The sequence below is a fragment of the Anomaloglossus baeobatrachus genome, chromosome 3 (genome assembly GCF_048569485.1).
Source record: "Anomaloglossus baeobatrachus isolate aAnoBae1 chromosome 3, aAnoBae1.hap1, whole genome shotgun sequence".
NCBI classification, from domain to species: Eukaryota; Metazoa; Chordata; class Amphibia; order Anura; family Aromobatidae; genus Anomaloglossus; species Anomaloglossus baeobatrachus.
The window spans coordinates 191,329,228-191,357,036 of record NC_134355.1 but is presented as its reverse complement, the minus strand read 5'-3'; the positions used below and the strand labels follow the sequence as shown (position 1 = coordinate 191,357,036).

The 27,809-nt window shown below is 40.0% G+C and overlaps 1 protein-coding gene across 8 annotated transcripts in view; it reads left to right on the top strand.

The window, feature by feature from the left end:
- Positions 1-27,809, top strand: part of ARID1B (AT-rich interaction domain 1B) — a 572,492-nt gene that overhangs the window by 352,834 nt on the left and 191,849 nt on the right. For all 8 annotated transcript variants that reach the window (XM_075339668.1, XM_075339666.1, XM_075339669.1 and 5 more), the window contains one exon: positions 6,402-6,648. In XM_075339668.1, the coding sequence (XP_075195783.1) occupies positions 6,402-6,648 (247 nt within the window). The remainder of the gene's footprint in view (positions 1-6,401; positions 6,649-27,809) is intronic.

The window sequence follows — 27,809 nt, the reverse complement described above, 5'->3', positions numbered from 1 at the left end:
TCTTCCATTACGGACTCTTTCTGCAGCGAGTTTGGGTGTCTTGTGTATGCTAACCGCTCTCTCTAGCGTCACTGTGCTCAGGTACGCTCGGTGCTCGGCCCAGTGTGAGCCACTTGCAGTGTTTGGCTCTCACTGGGGGTAAAACCAGTGATAGCAGATGCAGTGTGTACAGAAAAATATCTATATAAAGAACCCCCCACCTTCCATCCCTCAGACGGGGTCTGTTTATGGCTAGCTACACAGGGGCGGACAGGCGAACTGCCAATTAGTGATTTCCAATGATGTTTGGGTCAAGTCTGGATCCAGATCTGAACTTTATCTAATGTCTGGCTGCACCTCCTCGGGTCCGCTCATCTATAGTTGTGGCTTATCGGATATTGTATTAAACGTAAAATCTCCAGTAGGTGTCTCAAATAAAAACAAAAAAGGGCCAGATTAAAGTAATTTGTGTATATAGTGGGAGTTGTTACTTGAGTTATTTAAAGGGCTTATCTGGACCATTTTATTTTTTTTCTCATTGGGTTAAGAATGGACAGGCAGGTAGGTACGAACTACCTGCCTGTTCTGCTCATCGCCGGCTCAGAGCCATCACAGACTCCTGCTGACAGCGAATCTGCTGCTTTATGTCACTAGGGCAGGTCTTCCTGGCTGCACTGTCATTGTGCCGTGGCTGCCGATGTCATGCTGATTGACAGCCCCTTGCAGTTGTATAGTGTAGAGCTGGCTGTCAATCAGTATGACATCAGCAGTGGTGCCCTGTGTACAAAGCAGAGTGGAAGCGAAACAGCTGCTCTGTCGACATGATGCTACTGCAAGCCATAGAATCTATAGCATGAGCGTTGCGTGACTACTCTGAGCCAACAAATGAGGGCTGGGCAGAATAGGCAGGTGGTTTTTAGGTACCTGCCTAAAACCGAAAATAAAATGGCCCCTGAAAACCTCTTTAAGGTAATTGAGGTTTTATTATCCTTTGCTTATAAATAGCACTAAATCTTACATTTTATAGGTTGCAACATAAAGAAGAAACACTTAAAAGAAAATGTATTGACATGACACTGGATACAAGATCATTTATTCATTGATTTGTTTACACATGGTATCAAGAACCAAGAGAGAGCGGAGAAAGCAGTAATAAAAGAGGTGGTTCCAGAATCCTGGTATTTTCACTTTGAAGCATCATCAAGTGACTGGCGATGGCTATTAGTGCCTGTTTATTAATCTTCACAAGGCTTATCATTAGCTTCAACCTTCATTTGAAAAGACCTGTTCTCTTGACTCTGACGGTGACCTGATTCAACGCTTACGCCAGATTACTCCCAGGGCACTCGTGCATGGAGACTGCCAAATAGCAATGTTTTTGTAATTCCGGCTATAATCCGCCAGTGAATGATCTAATGCCGTTAAACATATTCTATTTAGCATTTTTTTTATTTTGCACTACTGCCAGGAGTTTTTTTTCTTCATTTATTTTGTCACTTTACCCATTCCATTAAGGATCGGGATGAACATTTTGCATCTGTTTGCAAATCTGCTTAGTGCTATTGCACTGCCGTTTACACAGTGGCACAGGCAAAATGAGCCTAAACGACTTACTGCCTTTTTTTTTTTGTTATCCTGAAAGCAGTTTCATTTGCAGATAGTACAACCAACACAAGAATGTTAGAGTGTACGAATCCTTATCGGAAATAGTTATTCACACTTGAGTACTTTAATGGAGCAGTTAGCGGCTTCAATTGCACGTTAACGTGTAAAACCGTTATTGTGGAAACTGCAATCCCATACCCAGTTGTTTTGCGCTCCCTCTTCTGATTGCACATTACCACTGCATTTGTTTTAAGACCGCTCCCATCTGTAGGTTTTGGATTGAGATGGGTTAACTTTTCCCGCTCCTGTCTGCACTGTTAGGAATATTATGAATGTGATGCAATGATGCCATCTAATCTCTCCATTCTAGAGCAGCTTCTGAATGTCCGCATACTCCTTGTCCTGCCAACATTAATGTAGTTGGTGGCCTTTAAACCTTACCAGGAAACTGCATGCATTAAAGCCAAGTCCACAAAACAAGAGGACAGATGATTTTCCGAAAACTTTCCCACAGATCATCAGTGGTCAGATGTTCATGATACAGGACTATGCGCAAAATAAATAATGGTTATGTTAATGTGGCAGATCATTGGTCTGACTTATTAACCATGAAGCCAGTTATTGAAATTATTGAGTAATAATTAGGGATGATCGAATACCTCAAATATTCGGCTTCCGACGAATAGCTCGCCGCTAAGTGAATATTCGATGCGCAATGTAAGTCTATGGGAAGCCCGAATAGTTCTGAATAGTTATTCGGGTTTCCCATGGACTTACATTGCACATCGAATATTCACGAATAGCGGCGACCTATTCGGCAAATATTCGCGAAGCCGAATATTTGAGGTATTCGATCATCCCTAGTAATAAGCGGTTAATGGAACAGAATCCTTTTCTTATTCATGTAATATTCAAGTAGTCTCTTCAGAGCAAAATGGAAGAAACTCTAGTCATCAATTTTTGGCTGGATGTGAGGCCTCTGATAAGGAATCTAAAGCCTTGTGCGCACTCTGCTTTTTGTGATGTGTTTTTTGGTTCAGTTTGTATCACACTGTAACAGTGTGAAACAAACTGCACCAAAAATGCATCACAAAAAGCAGAGTGCGCACAAGGCCTAAGGCAACGTACACGTGTTTTTACCTCAGTATTTGTAATCCAAGACCAGGAATGGGAGGAAAATGCAGAATTGGTGACATGTTTCTATTAGGCCACATGCGCACGTTCAGTATATGGTGATTTTTTTTTTTACCTCAGTATTTGTAATCCAATGCCAGGAGTGGGTAATAAATGCAGAAGTGGTGCTTGTGTTTCTATTATACTTTTCCTCTGATTATTCCACTCCTGGTTTTGACTTACAAGTACTGAGGTGCAAAAGTGGCACACTCATTGTGCACATGGCCGAAGGCATACATTTTCTGCTTGTGAAAAGCATCACGTTGGCGTAGGGAAACGTATAGGCCGTACAATGCTTCCATTGGAATTTGAATATGCAAGTAAATTCCATTTGCAGAGATATGTTTCTTTCACGCAGCCAAACCATTTCACCTATTTTTGCACTGATGAGAGGGCAAACATCCTGAAACATGTTTTCTAATTGGAGTTTCTGGCTTGGCTTTTTATCTTAACTCAGACAGCACTGCTATGTAAAGGGTCGATATTGACTTTTAAGATTGTTACTTCCGAAAGGTGACACCAGAGTTCCTGTCATTCTTCTTTATGAAAGGGCTACTTGCATATTTAAATTCTGGAAAAGCATTGCATGGCCTACAAGTCTTCTTAAGCCAATTTGGGGCTCCTCGCAACTTTAGCCGTAAAACCCACTAAAAAAAATATTTGAATTTTTCTCAGTATTTTTTCACACCTGACAATGATAAACTTTAGCAGTATAAAACCCTCTAACATACTGGAATTTTTCCTCAGTATTTTTTCTTTTTACTGCCTTCACACTAGTAAATGCCAAAACTTCATTCTAAAGGATGAGACCTCAGTAGTGACGTTTTTTGCAGGTTTTTGTTGTTTTTGGGTTTTTTTGTGCCTTTTTGTTTCGATGGAAATTTTTAAATGACCAGCCAAAGCAAAAATAGCTCAGAAATCTCACACACACACAGCCTTTGTTTTTTCCTGAATAAATGAGTACTGTAATTTACAGTAAGTAATTTCTCAGCTTTTTGCAGCGTTTTTCACCCATTGAAAGTCATGAGTGCAAAAATGCTGAATAAAACCCACTGGATAACTTTTGTGCTTAGTTTTTGCAACATTTTTGATGAATAAAATTAAATTTCCTAATATTTACTGTAGACCAATCTTGCATATAAGCCACCTGAAAACCGCAGAAAATAGCTGCTGTTCATGTGCAGCGTTTTTCACTACTAAGAGTGAAGATTTTTTTGCTGCAAATATCTACAGCTGACTCACTCAAAAGGTAAAAACATACCCGAAGGTAAATTGGTCTCCATTGGGCCTGGTTAGTCCTATGTGATTTTTTTTTTTTTTTTTTAGTTTGCAGACATCATATATCTAATAGTACTTGTAAAAGAAGAATGAACTGGTGCCCCGCTGACTAAATTGTCCTCCAGAGTTGTATTAGTTTCACAGTGTCTTACTTAACTAAGCTTGATGCTTGGAATGGCACAGAACGGCTGTCGTTAAGGATCTAAATCGCTGTGCACTAGGGTGTATATGTATGGAAGCTGGCATGATAATGTCTTTACAATTTACATAAGGAAATATAGACCCAAAATCTGTTCTAGCAGTGTTTATTACTGACTTGTATATTTATTATTTGTCTATAGAATCTGGTGGTGAATAACATCAAACCATCGTGTGGATATCGCTGTATATTTCTCTGCAAATTTACTTCTGCAGATAGATAATAAAAGAAACCATACTTTTCTGGTGACTCCGTGACCAGTAGGGGAAGCACCAGGAGACGCAAGAAGTGTCATTATTTATTTTACATTTTGTAGAGTGTTTTTTGGGTTTTTTTTGTTGTTTTTTTTTGGGGGGGGGGGATGTTGCATTCTTGTACTAAGGATTTAAAATCCACAACTTCGTGATTTTTTTTTTTTTTTTTTTTTTTTTTAGCGTGTGGATGAGATTTTTCTAATATGCTGTGGCTTTTCCACCCAGAAAATGTGCAGTGTATCTGTCCTGTGTACAATTACCTTTGCTGTGATTGTCCTCTACATCTTTTGGTTTTCTAAGCGATCGGTGAAAATGTCAGCTTCAAATGGGCCAATAAAAAGGGGCAAAAGCTTCCAAGCAGCATTAAAACCAGCTGTAATTTGCACAGTGATTAGTTTGATCTGTCATATTACGGCAGTGACATTTGGGGCATTGGAAGCTGTTGGCGTCTATTGTAGGCCCTATGGCAGCCTGCGATATGTGTGCAGTTATTGCTTACAAGTAACGATCTATTTATGCTTTGTTTTTGGCGAGTCATCCTTTATTCATCCTGCTTTGTCAGGTTGTTTGGCCGAGAGTATGTTTTCACCATGGTAAATCTTCTTCGAGGAAATCCTTTCCCTGTGTGAATAATCACATTTTAAAGGTTACCCCAGGTCAAGCCATGCTGTGGAACTGGAGCCTGCTGCCTCCCGCACGCAGTCCCCCTCCTCTTTCCTCCCATAATATATTTTAGGCCTTACACACTGTGGTTTCACGTGACCTCCTTTTGCTTTTATGAATGAGTTACATCAGGTTTGTGAGAACAAATTCCTGGAAGGCATGAACTAGAGGAAATGCATGGGACCTGTCACTCACGTCAGTACACATCCCCGGGGGATTATCAGAAAGGATTTGCTAAGCAATCAGAATACCGTGTACTGTAACGTTTTGTATTGTTTTTCTCTGTTCTGCCATATGCTGCCCCCTTCCAATTTAGTGGTTTATTAACGATCTGCAGCTTCTTATCTGTGACCATGCACACCTGGACGTAGAAGCTGTAGTTTTATTATCCCCCTGTGTTTTTACAGTAATTGAAAACCGATGCTTAATCCTCCCCTACTTCTTAATCATGCGTAACATGCAAGAATTGATCAAGTTTTTGCATCTTATGAATATTGTATTATTGAACATATTTTCCAATCTTAGTTTCATTTCACAAAAGGGAAAAAAAATTCCACCGAACATATGTTGAGCTGTACACGTGTTTTTTTTTTTTTTGTTTGTTTTTTTAAACTACACCACTCGGTTGCAGAGAGATTAGCAATTAAAGTATTTGGCACCCAGTGAGTTTGTGATATGATGTAGTTTCACTGGGGGTGTGTACTTGTTCTCCCTGTATGATGTTGACCAATCATCTGGATATATACTGGAGAAAGTAGCCAGCGTCGGACATAATCCTGCAATTGTCTGCTCGACAATACTTCTGAAAGATGAAAGGGCCAGCAGTCAAAATAAATGGATCAATGGCCTGAGGGCCACATGAAAAAATGTCATGGGCCTTAAATTGTCTGTGGGATGGACATTCCCCACTCCTGCTTTAAGCTATATGGTGGGCAAGTTCTTTCTCTAGTGTTTTTCTTCCTGCTTATGATTGGTAAACATCACACTAGTAGAAGTACTCGTACAAAAAAAATAGACATCTGAATGAGGCTTCATACCACAAATGACATACAGCTAACTCACTAGGTAAATACAGTTGAGTGATCTAGATCTGCAGGTTGATACCATTGCTGATCTTCCTAACATCTAAACTTCTGTCTAAAGGGAATAAAACATCATCTTTTTACTTGTAGCCTGCATTAAAATACTTCAACAAAAATCATTTTGATATATCAATATCAGTTTGATAACCTTTTTGGTCTGTTCTGCAGGACTTATCTGGTTCCATTGATGACTTGCCGACTGGAACTGAAGCAACGTTAAGTTCTGCTGTGAGTGCTTCGGGTTCAACAAGCAGCCAGGGGGAGCAAAGCAATCCTGCACAGTCCCCCTTCTCGCCACATGCATCACCGCATCTACCGAGTATTCAGGGTGGTGGGCCATCACCATCCCCCGTGGGATCACCCGTTGGGAGCAACCAGTCAAGATCAGGTCCAATATCACCTGCTAGCATTCCTGGTGAGTGTTTAATACAGTATTATATAGTATATTAAAGTCAAATTTTCACCTTTGACCTTGAATAAGCAAGTTGTCTTTTGCGGTGAATGAGGTATGGTTACATCCCCATGAGGCAGACACAAAGTTGTCTATATATTTGACCAATATACTGGAGGAACCTTTTAGCCAGAGATCAGACTATTTTTTTGGAGAGGTCAAACTGAGTGGATAACAAAGTAGCCGCAAACTACAAGGTGCTATCTTTATATGAAATTAGCTGCTCAGCTCTGTACCACCTATAACACTGACAAGGCTTTACTCTTTCAGTAATACATTTTTTTCATTTCCTTCTGCCTTCTCTTTGCTATTATTCTACGCTTCTGCAAGGCAGTTGTCTCTGATTTCTCACCGTATTACGCAGTATAAACCCTTGCATGAGACTTCTCCAGAGTACTGACTTTACCGATGAGCATGCAGGTCATAGGAAGCTAAATAAAATACTTTACATATCCGTCCTTTGTCAATTATAGCCCTTTAATACGTGCTTGCATGGCAAGCCCATATTATTCCCCGCACATGTCTGCTGATCAGATCAGCAGACCTGTCCAACTAACAGGCGCAGGTGGATCTCCGATCAACCCGCACCTGTTAACCACTTAGATCACGCTGTCAAACTCTTGACGGTGCAATCTAACGACCTTCAGTGGGGATCACAATCACAGAGCGCAGGCATTCACCGGAAAACAGCATTTCTGCTGATCAGAGTGATGTTGAAGCACCACTCTGAACAGCAGAAGTGAACTGACAGTGCAGGTAATAAAGTCCCCTAGGAGGACTAGTAAAATTATTTAGAAAACGTAAAAGAAAAAAACAAAAATGTGTAAAAATCTGAACCCCATCCTTAAATTTCGTCACCCCCACACATTTGTTATTGCCGTGTTCAGAAATACCCATTCTATCAAAATATAAAATAAATGAATCTAATCAGTAAAACTGCGTGACGAGAAAAAAAAGCAAAACCCCAGATTTACGTTTTTAGTTTTTTTTTTGGTTGCTACAATATTGCTTTAAAATTAAATAACAGGCGATTAAAAAATCACATCTACCTAAAAATGGTATAATTAAGTCAACTAAAAATGTAAAAAATAAGCCATAATTTAGCCCCAGATGTGAACACTACAGGTCTTAGAAAATGGCGTCGAAAGTGCAATTTTTTTTTTTATTGTACACAAGTTTCCAATTTTTTTTTTTTCCACGAATTAGGCAAAAGTAAAACTACACATTGTTTGATATCTATGAACTCGTACTGACCTGAGGCATCATATTACCTGGTCAGTTTTACCATATAGTGAGCAAGGTAAATATAAAAAAAAAACCACTATAGTGGAATTGCACTTTTTTTGCAATTTCATCGCACTTGGAATTGTTTTCCCTGTTTTCCAGTACAATATGGGGCAGAATGAATGGAGTAATTCAAACGTACAACTCGTTCAGCAAAAACAAGCCCTCTCATGGCTATACTGACGAAAAATAAAATGTTTTGGCTCTTGGAAGAAGGGGAAATAAAAAACGGAAAATAAAATTCCTGGGGCTGCAGGAGTTAATATCGGCAATCCAATTTCCTACTACAGAGAAGTCTATGTTTTTATTATATGCAAATGAGCTGTTAAGATTTTTGGGCCGGACACAGATCTGCCTCAAAATCTGCCTTCAGTGCTTACCTAAACCCCTTCACCATCCAGCAATTTTCCATTTTAGTTTTTTCCGCCTCTTCTTTCAATAACCATACCTTTTTTTTATTTTTTTGTCAATATAGCCATAAGAATGTTTTATGTTTTTGTTTTTGCTGGACGAGTTGTAGTTTTGAATTATACCATTCTTTCTGCCACATATTGTACTGGAAACGGGGAACAAAATTCCAAATGTGGTAAAATTACAAAAAAAAAATAATTCCACAAGGGTTTTCTTTTTTTTGTTCTTTTTATGTACCAAGTTCATTATATGGTATAACTGATCAGGATACTCACAGCAGAATAAAGCAGTGGTGAACTGCTCAGGCCAAGAAAAACTAATGCACTAACAAGGTGCAGTGAAACCCCCAATAGATAGAAGTATCACAGGTGCAAGAGGAGCAAATCACTCGCACCACTCCAGAATACGGAGGGTGTGATTGCTGGAGGGTTAAATTGCAGGCGGGCTGTGCCCGATACTAATGTGCACCATATAATTTTTCTATTTATATAGATTAGTGCAGGGACCTACGAATATGAGGAACAGTGACATGGTTTGTAGGCTACCATTATTTTGGCCACAATATCGAATATCGACAAATACTTCAGTATTGTGTATTTATTTTTCTGCACTTGACATTTTATACGGGGTGCAGCCAGGCCCCTTAATGTTTGGACTTGCATATTGGAGTCCCCATCCCTATATGGTACAGACTAGTACTGGGAAGCCTGCCTGATCGAATAGTATGGGCGTGTAATAGTCTGCTGACGGGGTTACTATGCGCCTGTAAGTGTGAACGGAGCTCTATGCAAGCCACTAGTGTGCAATTTTACCGTCTGGCGATCACCCCCTCCGTATTCTGGAGTGGTGTGAGTTATTTGCTCCTCTTGCACCTGTGATACTTCTATCTATTGGGGGTTCCGCTGCATCCTGTTAGTGCATTAGTTTTTCTTGGCCTAAGCAGTTCACCACTACTTTATTCTGCTGTGAGTATTCTAAATTTTCCTATTTTTCTATAACTGATCAGGGAATGTGATTTCCCAGGTCAGTATGAGTACGCAGATTCCAAACATGACATTTTTTTTTTTTTTTTTTTTTTTTTTTTTTTTAAAGTGGTGAAAGAATGAAAAACTTTGTCAAAAAAATAATTTCACTTTTGTTGCCATTTTCTGAGACCTTTATTTTATTTTAGTTAGCCATTAAAAGGTATCACAAGATTATAATTTTGTTCCTCTCACTGAGAACATTAAATAATTTGAGACCTGTAACTCTCTAATTTTTCAGGATCCGCGACTGACATTTTTAATTATACCATTTTGGTGTAGATCCCATATTTTGATTGCTGTTTATGTTGTGACAACCAAAAAACTTTAATTTTGGCGTTTTTTAGTATTTTCTCATTACTCAGTTTACCTATCAGATTTTTTTTATATATATTTTGATAGATCGGACATCACTGAACAAGGCAAAAACAAATTTTTGTACTCTTTATTTTATTTTTAATGAGGCAAACTTTAATATTTTTATTTATTTTTTTTTTATATATACTGTATTCACTTCTCTTCCGATGGGACTTGAAGCTTTGGTCCTCTGACCGCCTGTGCTATACAGAGCAGTGCATCAGCAGGATCAGTAATGTGCTTCCTGTCAGCACATGTTAAATGCCGCTGTCCGTGATTTGACAGCAGCATTGCGGCATTTAACTGAATCTCGGTTTCCATCAATGGCTGTTTGAGGCACTTTATGACTGATTAAATCAGGCATAAAGTGCAGAGAAAGATGCAGACTTAGGCTATGTGCGCACATTGCGTACTGTCTCTGCAGAAATTTCTGCAGCGATTTGAACAGCACACGTGCGCTTCAAATCGCTGAAGAAAGAGTCCGTAATGAAAAAAAAAAGCCGATTTCATGCGCTCTGAGTGCAACCCCTCCCATAGACAGAGCGGGACCTGGATGCAGAGCGCACGAAAGAAGTGACATGTCACTTCTTAGAATGCGTGCTTCGGGCAGCAGCCGAAGCGCTGCGCTCTAATACGCCACGTGCGCACGGATCCTGCATAATCTTCATAGATTATGCTGGGGACGCAGGACGCATGCAGATCGCAGCGTAACTGCATGCAAATACGCAACGTGCGCACATAGCCTTAGCATAAAAGGGAGGGACACTGCAGATGGTTTATGTATATGTCATCGATTGTGATGGGCTTAAAGAAAAGGGGGCACTACCACAGTGAGACATGTACTGAATGACACTTTGTTATAATCTAATCACGCACAGCCCTGTAGTGAGATCAGAACGAACACAGTACAGCTGAAGTGAACTTTCTCATTAAACACACATATACAGCTGCAGGTATCCTCTCATAGTGCTTCAGCTTCCATCTAACAGGCTGTGTGTGTGTGTGTTTGTGTGTAGGGGTGTGTGTGGGGGGCTGTACAGCAGAGCTGACATTACTCCGAATAGACAACTGCAAATGGGTTTGTTGTATTTGTAATGTAACAAGGTTTACCTCTGCTGTACTGTGACTGTTGGTTTATAATCAGGCACAGTTCTGCAGCAGAGTTGACAGCACTATGAGAGGACATCTGCTGCTGCAAATGTTTTTAATGAGACAAACTTCACTTCTGCTGTACTTTTTAGCTCTGATCTCACTACATAGCCATGTGGGATTGAGAGCAAAGTGTCAGTCATTACATGTCTCACACTGGCAATGTCTCCTTAGATAGATCTTCACGGCTCATTTTCGTATAACAATAATATGAATTTCTCTAGAAAAACACACTGGACTATTAAGATATAATTTTATTCTTCTTCCTATGACCAGAATGCCCATGTAGATGGCACATCAGGGTTGATCCTTCCAACATATGCCCTTTAATGACAATGTTGTTTTGCAGGTAAAACTGCCTTTTATCTGAAAATTGTGGTCCCCTTTGCTTAGGGCTTAGTTATCAGAATCATCCATTAGAATATTATTTTTCCTTTTATTCTCCTTCATTACTGGCAGTGACCAAGTATTACTAATTATTGTATAATTCGTGTTGCTGGGAACATTCCAGTATGTTATGTTTTGTCATAAATGAAGAATAGATGCTAAACTGTAAATCCATGGATAGCACTGTATACATTGATAATGCTTTGCTCCTGCAGTTGTAATGAAAATTGCAGAAAGACCTTTGCGTTACTTCTTTCCGTTTATCAATCTAATAAATGTACTTCCAGAAAAACAGAATTCCTGTACAAGAATCACATTTATAGCAATGAACCTTCAGATTGTTAGCTCTGATTGACAGGATCTTCACCATGCTTCCATCTAGGATGTACATTATGTAGATACTTTAGTCAGTATCAAATAATAGAAGTTCTTTTTCTTTGAGTTACTGTTTCCATGGTTTAGGGACATGTTAGTGCTATATACATACATACATGATATATATTTTATGCTATCTCTCACTGACCTTTCATATTTGTTCAGATATGATTGTGTTTATGGTAATTCTTCCAATGAAACTGGCCCTAATGTGTGTTCCAGAAATGTGGATCATGAGCTCATTGTCTCAGGTACACTAAATGTATCTATAATTTGTTGCTGGTTGGCCCCATTACTGTTTTGGAAATTTGCTCACTTGAAGAACCTATCTTTTGAATAAAAAATAGGAACATAGTTTAGTTTTTGGAGTTCCCATTTTAAATAAAAAAAAACACAATAGATAACACCTAATGTTGAAAGGATTTTAATATCTTTAGGGCATTTTTCTTACTTTCAAGATATATATTTTTGACTTAAAATCAGTTTTGCAGTTGCCTTTTGTTTCACTCTACATAGCAGATGCTGAATGAGTTAGGCTATGTGTCCACGCTGCAGAAAATGCGCGGATTTTGCCGCGGATTTCTCGCGGAAAAGCTGCGGATTTTCCGAAAATCTGCAGCAGCGGCACTTCCCAGCCATTTATATGGCATTTTGGATATGCTGTGCCCATGCTGCGGATTTTTCCGCGGCGGATTTGCCGCGGATTTTGATCCGGAAAAATATGCAACATGTCAATTATTGTTGCGGATTTTGATCCAGATTTCGGCTATAGAATTGGGAAAAAAAAAAAATCCGCGGCAAATCCGCACCTTTGAAAAGGTGCGGATTTGCCGGGAAAGTCGCGGATTTTCATGCAGAAAAATCCGCAGCAACATTCTACCGTGGACACATAGCCTTACTTGTGAATGTTATTTCTTATCCTGAACAGCTCTAAACTGATCTATGGCCACACAAAAGTACATCTCAAATTTGATGTGGACAAACATCAGCTTAGCCAAAAAAAATCGTGCATTTAAAGGGGTTGTCTAGTCTAGGCCCTCTGTGTGACTGCAAAATCATGACAGTGTGCCATGTGCACACTTTCACGATTTTCCTCTATGCAATTCAAGTGGGCAGTCAGATGTATGTCATTTGTATACTTGCAGTCATGTGCCAACCCGACTCTTCTCTATTTCTCCTTCTAGAGCAATGGTCCCCGACCTTTCTACCCATGAGATCCACATTCAGCGCCCCCTCCCCCAACAATAGTGTCACCCTGGTATAAAGATTATCAATGGATCCCCACAAGCAACACAACATGATCTTAAGCCTTTTTCTTTATAACCAGGAAACTTGCATCCAGCAATACCCACCGTACTCCCATTCAGTATTCTTACATCAATCATACTTACCACACTATTATATCCAGCCTCAAGCACCTAACTGGGAGCATCATTCTATCTCCAACTATATATATATATATATATATATATATATATATATATATATATATATATATATATATATATATATATATATATATATATATTACAGTGTCTAAAAGTAGTATTCAACCCCCTGCAGATTTAGCAGGTTTGATCAGATGCAAATAAGTTAGAGCCTGCAAACTTCAAACAAGAGCAGGATTTATTAACAGATGCATAAATCTTACAAACCAACAAGTTATGTTGCTCAGTTAAATTTTAATACATTTTCAACATAAAAGTGTGGGTCAATTATTATTCAACCCCTAGGTTTAATATTTTGTGGAATAACCCTTGTTTGCAATTACAGCTAATAATCGTCTTTTATAAGACCTGATCAGGCCGGCACAGGTCTCTGGAGTTATCTTGGCCCACTCCTCCATGCAGATCTTCTCCAAGTTATCTAGGTTCTTTGGGTGTCTCATGTGGACTTTAATCTTGAGCTCCTTCCACAAGTTTTCAATTGGGTTTAGGTCAGGAGACTGACTAGGCCACTGCAACACCTTGATTTTTTCCCTCTGGAACCAGGCCTTGGTTTTCTTGGCTGTGTGCTTTGGGTCATTGTCTTGTTGGAAGATGAAATGACGACCCATCTTAAGATCCTTGATGGAGGAGCGGAGGTTCTTGGCCAAAATCTCCAGGTAGGCCGTGCTATCCATCTTCCCATGGATGCGGACCAGATGGCCAGGCCCCTTGGCTGAGAAACAGCCCCACAGCATGATGCTGCCACCACCATGCTTGACTGTAGGGATGGTATTCTTGGGGTCGTATGCAGTGCCATCCAGTCTCCAAACGTCACGTGTGTGGTTGGCACCAAAGATCTCGATCTTGGTCTCATCAGACCAGAGAACCTTGAACCAGTCTGTCTCAGAGTCCTCCAAGTGATCATGAGCAAACTGTAGACGAGCCTTGACATGACGCTTTGAAAGTAAAGGTACCTTACGGGCTCGTCTGGAACGGAGACCATTGCGGTGGAGTACGTTACTTATGGTATTGACTGAAACCAATGTCCCCACTGCCATGAGATCTTCCCGGAGCTCCTTGCTTGTTGTCCTTGGGTTAGCCTTGACTCTTCGGACAAGCCTGGCCTCGGCACGGGTGGAAACTTTCAAAGGCTGTCCAGGCCGTGGAAGGCTAACAGTAGTTCCATAAGCCTTCCACTTCCGGATGATGCGTCCAACAGTGGAGACAGGTAGGCCCAACTCCTTGGAAAGGGTTTTGTACTCCTTGCCAGCCTTGTGACCCTCCACGATCTTGTCTCTGATGGCCTTGGAATGCTTTTTTGTCTTTCACATGTTGACCAAGTATGAGAGCTGTTCACAAGTTTGGGGAGGGTCTTAATTAGTCAGAAAAGGCTGGAAAAAGAGATAATTAATCCAAACATGTGAAGCTCATTGTTCTTTGTGCCTGAAATACTTCTTAATACTTTAGGGGAACCAAACAGAATTCTGGTGGTTTGAGGGGTTGAATAATAAATGACCCTCTGAATAAACTTTTCACAATTTAAAAAAAAAAAAAAAATTCTTTTTTGCTGCAGTGCATTTCACACTTCCAGGCTGATCTACAGTCCAAATGTCACAATGCCAAGTTATACTACTTGTAGGCACTGTATATATAATTTATGTGTGTGTGTGTGTGTATATATATATATATACAGTTAGGTCCAGAAATATTTGGACAGTGACACAAGTTTTGTTATTTTAGCTGTTTACAAAAACATGTTCAGAAATACAATTATATATATAATATGGGCTGAAAGTGCACACTCCCAGCTGCAATATGAGAGTTTTCACAACCAAATCGGAGAAAGGGTTTAGGAATCATAGCTCTGTAATGCATAGCCTCCTCTTTTTCAAGGGACCAAAAGTAATTGGACAAGGGACTCTAAGGGCTGCAATTAACTCTGAAGGCGTCTCCCTCGTTAACCTGTAATCAATAAAGTAGTTAAAAGGTCTGGGGTTGATTACAGGTGTGTGGTTTTGCATTTGGAAGCTGTTGCTGTGACCAGACAACATGCGGTCTAAGGAACTCTCAATTGAGGTGAAGCAGAACATCCTGAGGCTGAAAAAAAAGAAAAAATCCATCAGAGAGATAGCAGACATGCTTGGAGTAGCAAAATCAACAGTCGTGTACATTCTGAGAAAAAAGGAATTGACTGGTGAGCTTGGGAACTCAAAAAGGCCTGGGCGTCCACGGGTGACAACAGTGGTGGATGATCGCCGCATACTTTCTTTGGTGAAGAAGAACCCGTTCACAACATCAATTGAAGTCCAGAACACTCTCAGTGAAGTAGGTGTATCTGTCTCTAAGTCAACAGTAAAGAGAAGACTCCATGAAAGTAATTACAAAGGGTTCACATCTAGATGCAAACCATTCATCAATTCCAAAAATAGACAGGCCAGAGTTAAATTTGCTGAAAAACACCTCATGAAGCCAGCTCAGTTCTGGAAAAGTATTCTATGGACAGATGAGACAAAGATCAACCTGTACCAGAATGATATGAAGAAAAAAGTTTGGAGAAGAAAGGGAACGGCACATGATCCAAGGCACACTACATCCTCTGTAAAACATGGTGGAGGCAACGTGATGGCATGGGCATGCATGGCTTTCAATGGCACTGCGTCACTTGTGTTTATTGATGACATAACAGCAGACAAGAGTAACCGGATGAATTCTGAAGTGTACCGGGATATACTTTCAGCCCAGATTCAGCCAAATGCCGCAAAGTTGATCGGACGGCGCTTCATAGTACAGATGGACAATGACCCCAAGCATACAGCCAAAGCTACCCAGGAGTTCATGAGTGCAAAAAAGTGGAACATTCTGCAATGGCCAAGTCAATCACCAGATCTTAACCCAATTGAGCATGCATTTCACTTGCTCAAATCCAGACGTAAGACGGAAAGACCCACAAACAAGCAAGACCTGAAGGCTGCGGCTGTAAAGGGCTGGCAAAGCATTAAGAAGGAGGAAACCCAGCGTTTGGTGATGTCCATGGGTTCCAGACTTAAGGCAGTGATTGCCTCCAAAGGATTCGCAACAAAATATTGAAAATAAAAATATTTTGTTTGGGTTTGGTTTATTTGTCCAATTACTTTTGACCTCCTAAAATGTGGAGTGTTTGTAAAGAAATGTGTACAATTCCTACAATTTCTATCAGATATTTTTGTTCAAACCTTCAAATTAAACGTTACAATCTGCACTTGAATTCTGTTGTAGAGGTTTCATTTCAAATCCAATGTGGTGGCATGCAGAGCCCAACTCGCGAAAATTGTGTCACTGTCCAAATATTTCTGGACCTAACTGTATGTGTGTGTGTGTATATAATATATTATATATATATATATATATATATATATATATATATATATATATATAAATTTAAATATATCTCCCTTCCCGAAAATATGCACAGTAAGTTTTCTTTTGTGCAGGACTACTCATCAAAGTAACCATCTGGAGACCTGCTCTTCATAGCTGTTTGGTTGACCTAGTGTAAATGTACCAAGCTGGCAGACAGCCATATTCACATATTATGGGCCAGCGAGTCACATGTGGCTTGGGAAACCCTGTTCTAGATGATGAGTCAGGTGACTGCAAGTATGCAGACCACATTCATCTGGTAACATGACTGCCCACCTACATGAGGAGCACACACGGTCATGTTTTGGCAGCTGCTGTCACTCAGTGACTGCATTCTTTTCTTCTTGGACCCTTTACAGAGAACCTGTCACTTGCCCAAGAGTGTCTGCAAATGGTGAACTGTGCTTGGCAGCATCTTGGAGGGAGGAGGCAAAGGGCATGCACCAAGAGAAGACTCTGCAGAAACGCCCAGTTGAAATACAAGTAGAGATTTCACATATTGTGCTCCAAAAGAAAGAAATATGAATATCTCTGCAATGTAATGATGCATAGCAAAGCAAGAAAAAAAGCCAAAGAATAAGAGGAACCTAAAAATTTTACAGGATATTTTTTTCCCTTTTTTTTGAGCAAATGGCAGGTCTTTAAGAAACCGGCTTAGTTTCTAGAAGCATGTCTCTTGTAGAAGCATGTAACGTATCCATTATCAAAGAAATATCCGTTTTTCTTGCTTTCAACTTTTTTCTCTGAAAAAGCATCAATCAAAAGTATATTTAACAATAAACGAACGGTGGTGCTAGATCCATCAGATGATGCAATTGGATGGATCACTTAGTCTGTAATGGGGTCTATCTGGTTTTAATGGTGGAAAAGACCCTAGTGGACCTATCTAGGCTGCACAAGTTTGATCTTCCTACAGATCAAGTCGCCTTGCCTCCTGATCAAGCTGAAGGCCGTTAAAAGAAAGGAGATCTGGCTTCCATCATGGTATCCAGAATTTTTCCAGTATTCTTTTTGAATTTTGAGACTAAGCCATCAACTCGGATGTGAACAGAGCCTAAAGGGTGCTTTACACACTGCGACATCACTAACGATATATCATCGGAGTCACGGTGTTTGTCACACACATCCGGCGTCGTTGGCAACATCGCAGCGTGTAACATCTATGAACGACCTTAAACGATTGCAAAAGAGTTAAAAAATCGTTGGTCTGTGACATGTCGTTCATTTACCAAAAATCGTTTTGGTCAGTAGCGAGGTTGTTCGTCGTTCCTGCGGCAGCACACATCGCTAAGTGTGACACCACAGGAACGACGAACATCTCCTTACCTGCGTCTACCGGCAATGAGGAAGGAAGAAGGTGGGCGGCATGTTCCGGCTGCTTATCTCCGCCCCTCCTATGCTATTGGGCGGCCTCTTAGTGATGCCGCAGTGGCGTTGCTATGACGCCGAACGCACCTCCCCCTTGAAGGAGGGATTGTTCAGCGGTCACAGCGACGTCGCTGAAAAGGTCTGTGCGTGTGACTCTGCCGTAGCGATCACCACATATCGCACAAACGACGGAGGTGGGTGCTATTGCGCACGACATCGCTAGGTATCGCTAGCGATGTCGCAGCGTGTAAAGCACCCTTAAGAGTTACCCTTTTCTCTGTGCAGTAACATGCAGAAGGAACACTGTAGCACATTAGCCTTGTTTGTTTAGAGGGAAGCCAAACAATGCTGTTAAATATTGAAATTATACACAATAGGGAGATGTTTGGTAAAGCAAACTGATGCCAGAGCAGCATTAAAATGGGATTGTCTGTATATGAAATGTTTTTTTTCCCCCCTTCTTTTTCTTTGACTAATTTCACCGAAACCAGCAGTGAAAGCTGACACAGCACATCATCAAAATGCACGGCTGCTGCCAAACAACGTAGCAAATGCTAATTTCATTTGTCTTGCTTCTCGTGCCAAATCGTACCAGTTTACTAACAAAGCAAAAATGTAAATAAGGGAAACTGTTTCAAGGCTCTGTTTTCTTTTTCCCTTTTTTTTTGTTGGCTTAAATCTTCCATCAGCGGTTTCCTCAGCAGTATAGTGTCCGTTAAATATTAAACAGGGCACAAGGTCTCTGAAAGATAGAATGCTGAGAGAGGGCATTATGTGGGGCGTCTGAGGCTGCTGTTCATGTGAACCATTTCTGTACAGTAAGGGACTATAATCCTGTTGTATTAATAAAATAGCCACGTATAGCACACCACGTGTTCACATCTATAATATTGAATCTTGAGGCTTCCCATAGTATTTAAATTATTTGTTTTGTGTTTTTCTTTAGAAAAAACAAACATACAATAAAAACATTATTATAGTATGAATATAATTTGTTCATTCTAAAATTCAAATTTTAGCTTTTATTCTGCTCCTAAAAATCATTAGAGATGAGCGGACCTGTGGAAGTTCAGATTCTACAGGTTCAACTGGGATTTTAGATAAAGTTCTGTTCTGGATCCGGACTTGACTGAACCGCGATGGAAGTCAGTCATTGGGCAGTTCGGCTCTCCACCCACATACAACCATCCAAAAACAGAGCATTTCAAGGGGAGGGAGGGCGGGAATCTTTAAATTTTATTAATTTTTCTTTGTGCACACTACATCTGATCACGCTGTTGTTACCCCAGTGCGAGCCATGCAAATACTGCAAGTGGATCACACTGGAACTGAGCGTACCTGAGCACAGAAATGTGGTTTGCATATATAGAGCACCCAAAAGCGGAACTCTAACACGGATTTATTTATTTTTTTGTAAAGTCTGTGTTCTGGACTAACATTGAACCTTACGTTTCGGGTCCGCTCATCCCCTATAAATCATTAGTCACGTCAGCAATACATCCATTGGATGGCTGTCGTTTAAATGACGGGAAGGCCGAGAAGCATTTCTACCCTCCATCCCGGAGACCGGAGCACTTGTTCAGCTAAATGTGCCTCTGTTCCCAGACATCTCTCCGAGGCAGCAAAGCCCCAACGATCAATTTGCTGACACCTCCATACATATGTGTCTGCCAAACCTGTCTATCTGTATCAATAAAGCCAGCATTAGTCTAGTCAGTTGCACTTTTATGTTTTTTTTTCTCCCCAACAATAAAGTTTTTAGTATGGCTCTTAAAATAACATAATAGAAAAACACAATTAGAGTGCTTTTCAGAACAGTTGAAGTACCTAAGTCAAGTGCAGGCCACTATATTTTAATACAGCAACAGTGACATTTCAAAGGGGGTTTTCACTACTAGAACAACCCCTTCTTGTTCTCAGTGTTTGGACCTATTCAAAGCAAAAGCTTATACTCTCGCCCATGCTGGCGCAGTTCCTTCGTTCAAGTTCCCTGGGCTCACATGACATCACGCGAGCCCAGCTCCCAATCCCCGCCGGCTTCTCTCTCCCCATTTTGGATGTATGAGTAATCAACAGTAGTACGATCGGTCACAGCTCTCTTCCTGTTGATGGATTATATGTCCAAAGGGGGAGAGAGAAGTTGGCAATTGAGTGCAGGTCTTGCATGACTTCACATCCTCACGTGAGCCCCGGAAATGTGCGCATTGGTACTACTAGAACCTTGCTGACATGGGAGGTAAGTGTAAGCTATTTAATGGGGCAAAATATGGAATGAGAAGGGGTTGTCAAAGTAGTGGACAACCTTTTTAAGCTTGATTGGGGAGGTTTACTTTAATGTCGCACACCATTCCCTGCAGTCAAGTGGGCAGTGCTGCAGCTAGGACTATTTTGCTAGCATTCCCTCTTCACTCTGCTAAATGATCACCAACATATTTATATTCTAAGAAGGGGCATGTTTTGTAGTATGGGCACTCTGGCATAGGGTTACGCAGCCCCATACACCATAAGATGTGATGCACTGTGTGTGCTGACACGTTTGTATCACATCCAGCATCAACCTCTTCAGCTTTTCTTTTTTGTTTTCTAAGCACAGTTCATGAATAAATCAAGATTAATGTAAATGGCAACCTGCATTTCTGAAAATAGCATAGCTGTCATTTGCTGTTGTTCAGTTTTTCTTTCACAATTAAAGCAGCTGGACACTTAACACCTCTCTACCTAAGATGCTCTGTTTAGTTCAGCCCCCTCTCGTAGACTACAGAGTAGAGCTTTCAGCATGGAATGGGCCTTTAAAAAAAAAAAAATGGTAAGCATACGAAAATGTCAACTAGCAATCACAAAATATCATGAAATGTAACCTTACTGTTTACTCTTGTTTTTAATTGTGATGTCACTGGCTGTCCATGTTTACTGGGCTCATGTTATCAGAGTGCAAAATATCGTGAGCACTCCTATGACAGTTACACAGTCTGAACTAATCTTCTATATAGAAGTTGACTATGATATGGAGTTTAACCTCTGCTCTACAAAAAGAACCCATGCCTACATTTAAATAACTGCTATTTTCTGGATAACACTGTCAACTTAAAATTGCTAAAAGAAAAATGCTAAAAACTTTAAAGTAAATTCAAATTTGTAAAAGCGCACTAATCACCAGGATTTTCGTATATAACCTAAAGCCAGTGCTATACTGGCACTATCAGGGAGCTTCTATACATACCTTTAGTGGTCAGGTCGGGTGTATACGTTTTGTAATCCAAGAAAGTAAAGTTTATAAAATCAGCTTGTTGAGTGACAGCAGCTAAGGATCAGATAATAGCTGGGGTGGTTTTCATACTTATCCCCTCCCCCTGCTACTTATGCTAATTCAATTATATAATTGATTTAATTTTTGACTAGCAGGACCTGTGCTGAGGTCATACCCATGTGACCAGAAGGGGCGTGGCCTCAGTCAAGAGAAAAATTTTGCTTCCTGGCATCAGCTTTGTTGACTAAAGCCCCACCCAGCACCGGTCCTGCTAGTCAAACATTAAATCGATTCTATAATATAATTAGCATAAGTAACGGGGGAGGGGATAACTATGAATACCACCCAGCTATTATCTGTTCCTTAGCTACTGTCACTCAACATGCTGATGATTTTATAAACTTTACTTTCTTGGATTTCAAAACGTCTACATTTGAGTTAACCACTAAAGGTATGTATAGAATCTGCCTGTTAGTTCCAGTATAGCACTGGCTTCAGGTTATATTTGAAAATCCTGGTGATTGGTTCACTTTAAATGGTCCAGTTTAGGTGAGATCTTATCGGGATTCTCCAGTCCAGTGGATAAACCTTTTTAAAAGGACTCTGATACAGTAAGTCATTCTCATCTTCACCAATTTTCTTACAGCTCTCATGCCGCCATTTACCTGTTCCTTGTAATGTGCACGGACAGGCACACATGGAAAATAACCTAAAATAAGGTCTAACTTATCTAGTACACCTTACCCGCCCTGTTCTGGTACAGACTAGAGCAGAGGTTCCCAACTCCAGTCCTCAAGGCACACCAACAGTGCATGTTTTCAGGATTTCCTTAGTATTGCACAGGTGATAATTTAATCACCTGCAAAGGTGCTGAATCCAACACCTATGCAATGCTAAAGAAATCCTGAAAACATGCACCGTTGGTGTGCCTTGAGGACTGGAGTTGGGAACCTCTGGACTAGAGGTCCCAAGTCCTTAAAAGCCTCTTCACAGACTGAAACAACTCTATCTGGATGACTCAGATGAGCACTCAGACCTTTACTTCCTAAGCGGCCATCAAGGATACCAAGGCCATCTACTTAAGAACCTGGAAGAAGGTGCAGAATAAAAATAAAGTAAACCAAAGTAATAATCTGCCAGGACAAACACTAGGTAGACAAGCTGTAGTTCCACGCAGGGTCCACTTCAGATATATCACCAGAGAGAAATGGAAGCCCTGGGAAGCTTTAAATGGTTACACCCATCGGGTGATAAGGCAGACTAAATTACAGCTTTGGAGACACTTGTTGGCAGAAATGCAATGAACACACAAAGAAGGTGCTAAGAACCAGGACAACAACTGAACCTGATCACAGCACAGGAGGCTGCCAGATCAAATCCCAGGCATTACTGGTACCTATGTTCTGGTAATATCAGACATTTTGAAAATGGCAGAAATGCCTGCTTAGGTAATCACTGACCACAACAGGGATCAGCAGTTATACCTTGAACAGCCACTTTAAAATCCGTTTAATTTATAGTATTGTTATGAACATTGCATAAAATTCTCGATAAAGGACACATTCATCTGATGTCAAATGATTTGCACCTTCATACACCAGAAACGTTTTGGAAATTGTGCAGCTGAGCAGCAATTTCACAATTTTTCTGAGAAAAAAAAAAAAAATCTGATAACCTGATGGATAGCATACTAATAAAGAAATGCGTTTATACAGTGCCTGCAAGTAGTATTCAACCCCCTGCAGATTTAGCAGGTTTACACATTCGGAATTAACTTGGCATTGTGACATTTGGACTGTAGATCAGCCTGGAAGTGTGAAATGCACTGCAGCAAAAAAGAATGTTATTTGTTTTTTTATTTTTTTTTTTTAAATTGTGAAAAGTTTATTCAGAGGGTCATTTATTATTCAACCCCTCAAACCACAAGAATTCTGTTTGGTTCCCCTAAAGTATTAAGAAGTATTTCAGGCACAAAGAAAAATGAGCTTCACATGTTTGGATTAATGATCTCTTTTTCCAGCCTTTTCTGACTAATTAAGACCCTCCCCAAACTTGTGAACAGCACTCATACTTGGTCAACATGGGAAAGACAAAGGAGCATTCCAAGGCCATCAGAGACAAGATCGTGGAGGGTCACAAGGCTGGCAAGGGGTACAAAACCCTTTCCAAGGAGTTGGGCCTACCTGTCTCCACTGTTGGGAGCATCATCCGGAAGTGGAAGGCTTATGGAACTACTGTTAGCCTTCCATGGCCTGGACAGCCTTTGAAAGTTTCCACCCGTGCCGAGGCCAGGCTTGTCCGAAGAGTCAAGGCTAACCCAAGGACAACAAGCAAGGAGCTCCGGGAAGATCTCATGGCAGTGGGGACATTGGTTTCAGTCAATACCATAACTAACGTACTCCACCGCAATGGTCTCCGTTCCAGACGAGCCCGTAAGGTACCTTTACTTTCAAAGCGTCATGTCAAGGCTCGTCTACAGTTTGCTCATGATCACTTGGAGGACTCAGACAGACTGGTTCAAGGTTCTCTGGTCTGATGAGACCAAGATCGAGATCTTTGGTGCCAACCACACACGTGACGTTTGGAGACTGGATGGCACTGCATACGACCCCAAGAATACCATCCCTACAGTCAAGCATGGTGGTGGCAGCATCATGCTGTGGGGCTGTTTCTCAGCCAAGGGGCCTGGCCATCTGGTCCCCATCCATGGGAAGATGGATAGCACGGCCTACCTGGAGATTTTGGCCAAGAACCTCCGCTCCTCCATCAAGGATCTTAAGATGGGTCGTCATTTCATCTTCCAACAAGACAATGACCCAAAGCACACAGCCAAGAAAACAAAGGCCTGGTTCCAGAGGGAAAAAATCAAGGTGTTGCAGTGGCCTAGTCAGTCTCCTGACCTTAACCCAATTAAAAACTTGTGGAAGGAGCTCAAGATTAAAGTCCACATGAGACACCCAAAGAACCTAGATAACTTGGAGAAGATCTGCATGGAGGAGTGGGCCAAGATAACTCCAGAGACCTGTGCCGGCCTGATCAGGTCTTATAAAAGACGATTATTAGCTGTAATTGCAAACAAGGGTTATTCCACAAAATATTAAACCTATGGGTTGAATAATAATTGACCCACACTTTTATGTTAAAAATTTACTAAAATTTAACTGAGCAACATAACTTGTTGGTTTGTAAGATGTATGCATCTGTTAATAAATCCTGCTCTTGTTTGAAGTTTGCAGGCTCTAACTTATCTGCATCTTATCAAACCTGCTAAATCTGCAGGGGGTTGAATACTACTTGTAGGCACTGTAGGTATTATCAGTCTCCTTTCTCCCTACAGGCATGTTGTTTAAATTTGCAATTTTGTCTGATGGTGGTAAATTTATAGACTTTATTATTATTATTATTATTATTATTATTATTATTATTATTATTATTATTATTATCATTGTAGATTGCATCCTGATTGAAAAAGAACAAAGCAAAATAAATATCTTTTATACATTATATAAATGAAGGCAATTCTAGACCACTAGACCTATAGAGTTTATGACTTGGCTCTTGTATATGTTAATATACATTTCATTTCACCTAGAACTAAATCCTGTTTACCATCGAGCATATGTGACCTGTGCAGTTGGCAGGGTTATTCTTTTCAAACGCTTTTATTGAAGTGTCCGTATTTATAATTACCAGTCTTGGCTGCTCTATGGAATGAATTCCTGCCATGTGTTTTCTTATACATAGAAGCAAGCAATCAGTTGGCGAGTAAATATGGAAAGTAAGATACTCAACATGTTGAGTGCCTAAATAGGAACACTCAAAACAAATGCAACATTTCTTATCTTTTTCATTTACTTGTTTATATTTTCTTACTATATTGAAAAATCGCTATTTAGTGAAAGTAGAATAAAAAAAAATATTTCATTTTCAGTTCATGCATATACACTGACCTGCAAAAGGTTAATAATGTTTTGAACTTCTGACTTTCAGACTTCATATCTCACATCCATCACAGCTTTGAGCGGGAGACTACCTTCATTTTGTAGACAATCATCTTGGCTATCTCATATATATAAATTTGACTTGCAACCATTTAGCATATAATTAGTTATGCATATTCTTGTCATGTCACTGCATTGTTACTGTTTTGCTCCTAAAAATCTAAATTTTAATTTATTTGGTTAGTCCTTCTGGGCATGGTCTTGATCAGATTCAAACATGTCTAAAACTAAATCTGCCGCCCTAAATCTGATCCCAGGTCTCTTCTACATGTTCCCAATGTTGGTGCATACTGGTCGACTTGGGTAGGTGTATAGCTATTTCTTCAATTGTACCCACAAGTATTCTATTGGGTTGAGGTCTAGGGACTGTGGGGGCCAATCCAGCACCTCTACTTTGTCATTGAACCATTTCTTTGACAAAATTGATGTATGCTTCAGGTTGTTGTGCTGCTAGTACAAAATGTTGTTCTTTTCATACCCATAGTGCTCAAGTGTATGAAGTAACTTGTCTTGTAAGACTGGGAAAAATGGCTCCACATTAAGACCAGCATCGTTGTTGGTCAAGTATAAAACGCCTTTGGCTATGAAACAGCCCCATATTTAAGGCTTCCTTCAATAAACTTCACAGTTCCTTCAAATTCTCAATCATTAGCCTCTTTTCCCCTTGTTTCTTTATTACCCCTTTCCGCCAATCAGAGCCTAGTTTATTGACTTTCCTCTCATTGCTCCAAATAACCTGATTCCAATCATCTTCTGTCTACTTTTCGTATTTTTTTTTTGCAAACTCTAGTAAATGCTTATGACTATATTGAAGTCGAGGCGGCTTCACCTTTTTTCGAGCCACTATTCCAGACTTTTGTGTAACATGCATTGCATGGTGCTTGCATGAACGTCTGTGATCTCACTATTACGAAGCATATGGGCCGTATTTGTTGCGCCTGAACTCATAGACCTTGTGGTGAGCAGGACTTTTTGACTCCAATATTTTCATAGGATGTTCACCTTTTGGTTTTTGGATGGATATACTTCATTTCATGTTCGTCCAACTGCCATGGATGGTACTCACTCATGCAGTTTGGCAATTTTCTAGGCTGAGAGACCTCTATCGATGAGCTATTTTTCTTGAAAAATCTTCATGGGTGCTCCTTTTATTCGAACCAGTGTCCTTTCTCTTGTGAATCAACCTAATAACACACTGAGCTATTAGGAAATGTAAGCACTGGTTGTTATTTGTAGTATACAGGAAGGAAAAGATTTTTGCACCACCAAGAGCAAAACCATAAAAATGCAGTGACATGACAATCTGCATAATTCATCATAGGCTAAATACTTGCAAGTCAAATTTATGTAGCAGATAGCCAAGATTGTCTATAAAATTAAAGGTAGTCTCACATTCAAATCTGTGGATGATGAGATATGGAGCCTGAATGTCAAAAGTTCAAAACATTGTTACCCTTTTGCTCATTAGTGTCTCATTTATTTTTTTTTATTGAGCACTATCCCTACTTTGTTATTCACCGGCGTTTTTCAATCATTATATCTTTGGTGTGAAAAATCTAGAAGCTGGTGGTGCATCATAGCGTGTCTCTTGAGCTTCAAACAGAAGTTCAGGGGCGCACTAATGTAGTTTTGTACAGATAAAAAAAATTGTTGGCTGAATTATGAGAACCTAAAATAAGACTTATTGAGACCAGTAATTAAGAAAGTACCTGTAAAAGCTTCATACGTCTAAGAATTAATTTTGAAATGACACTCAAAATGAGAGAGCCTTTCATCTCTATTGTGGCATGGTTATACCCGACATAGGAGGGCATTTGTCATTTGAGCTACTTCAATGCAGAACTAAAGTTGTTGTTATCCTTTTATTTAGCTAAGTCCCACCATTATTTAACAATTGTTTTACATCAGTTTCGGACACATTTTTTTTTATTGCATTACACTATAAGCCATAGTCCATTTCAGGTCAAGTCAATAAAACCTAGATATGGTAACTGTATGTAGCGTATCAAAAACTTGTTGGGTCTTGGTCAGAATTATCTATGCAATAAGGTAAAGCGTTGCACACTAGTCACAATGTATGGGGAAATAATGAAAAGCAGAACTGCTGTGGGAATACTAGTATGAAAAATACAATGAACTATGGAATGGAATATGCATAACTGCTATGAAAGGAATACAAGAGATTTTTAGCCATTGTATTGATCAATGCAAAAGAACCCCAAAACCACGCCAAGGTAATCTCTATTTTTGGGGTCCCTAACTTGTGTAACCTCACCTGCAGTTAAAAAACTTGCTCTATATGGGAAGCAAAGGACCAAGCTATATATATGAAATACACAGCCCTACCCATAGCCATGTGTTTCATTTCACATATATAGCTTGATCCTTTGCTTCCCATACAGAGCATGTTTTTTTAACTGCAGGTGAGTTTACATATAAGTTAGGGACCCCAAAAATAGAGATTACCTTGGCGTGGTTTTGGGGCTCTTTTGCATTGATCAATACAATGGCTAAAAATCTCTTTTATTCCTTTCATAGTAGTTATGCATATTCCATTTTCAAGTTTTTTTCAATTCTTCAGATAGTTCATTGTATTTTTCATTCTAGTATTCCCACAGCAGTTCTGCTTTTCATTATTTCCCCCTACATTGTGACTAGTGTGCAACTCTTTACCTTAGTGTATAGTTATGTTTTTGAG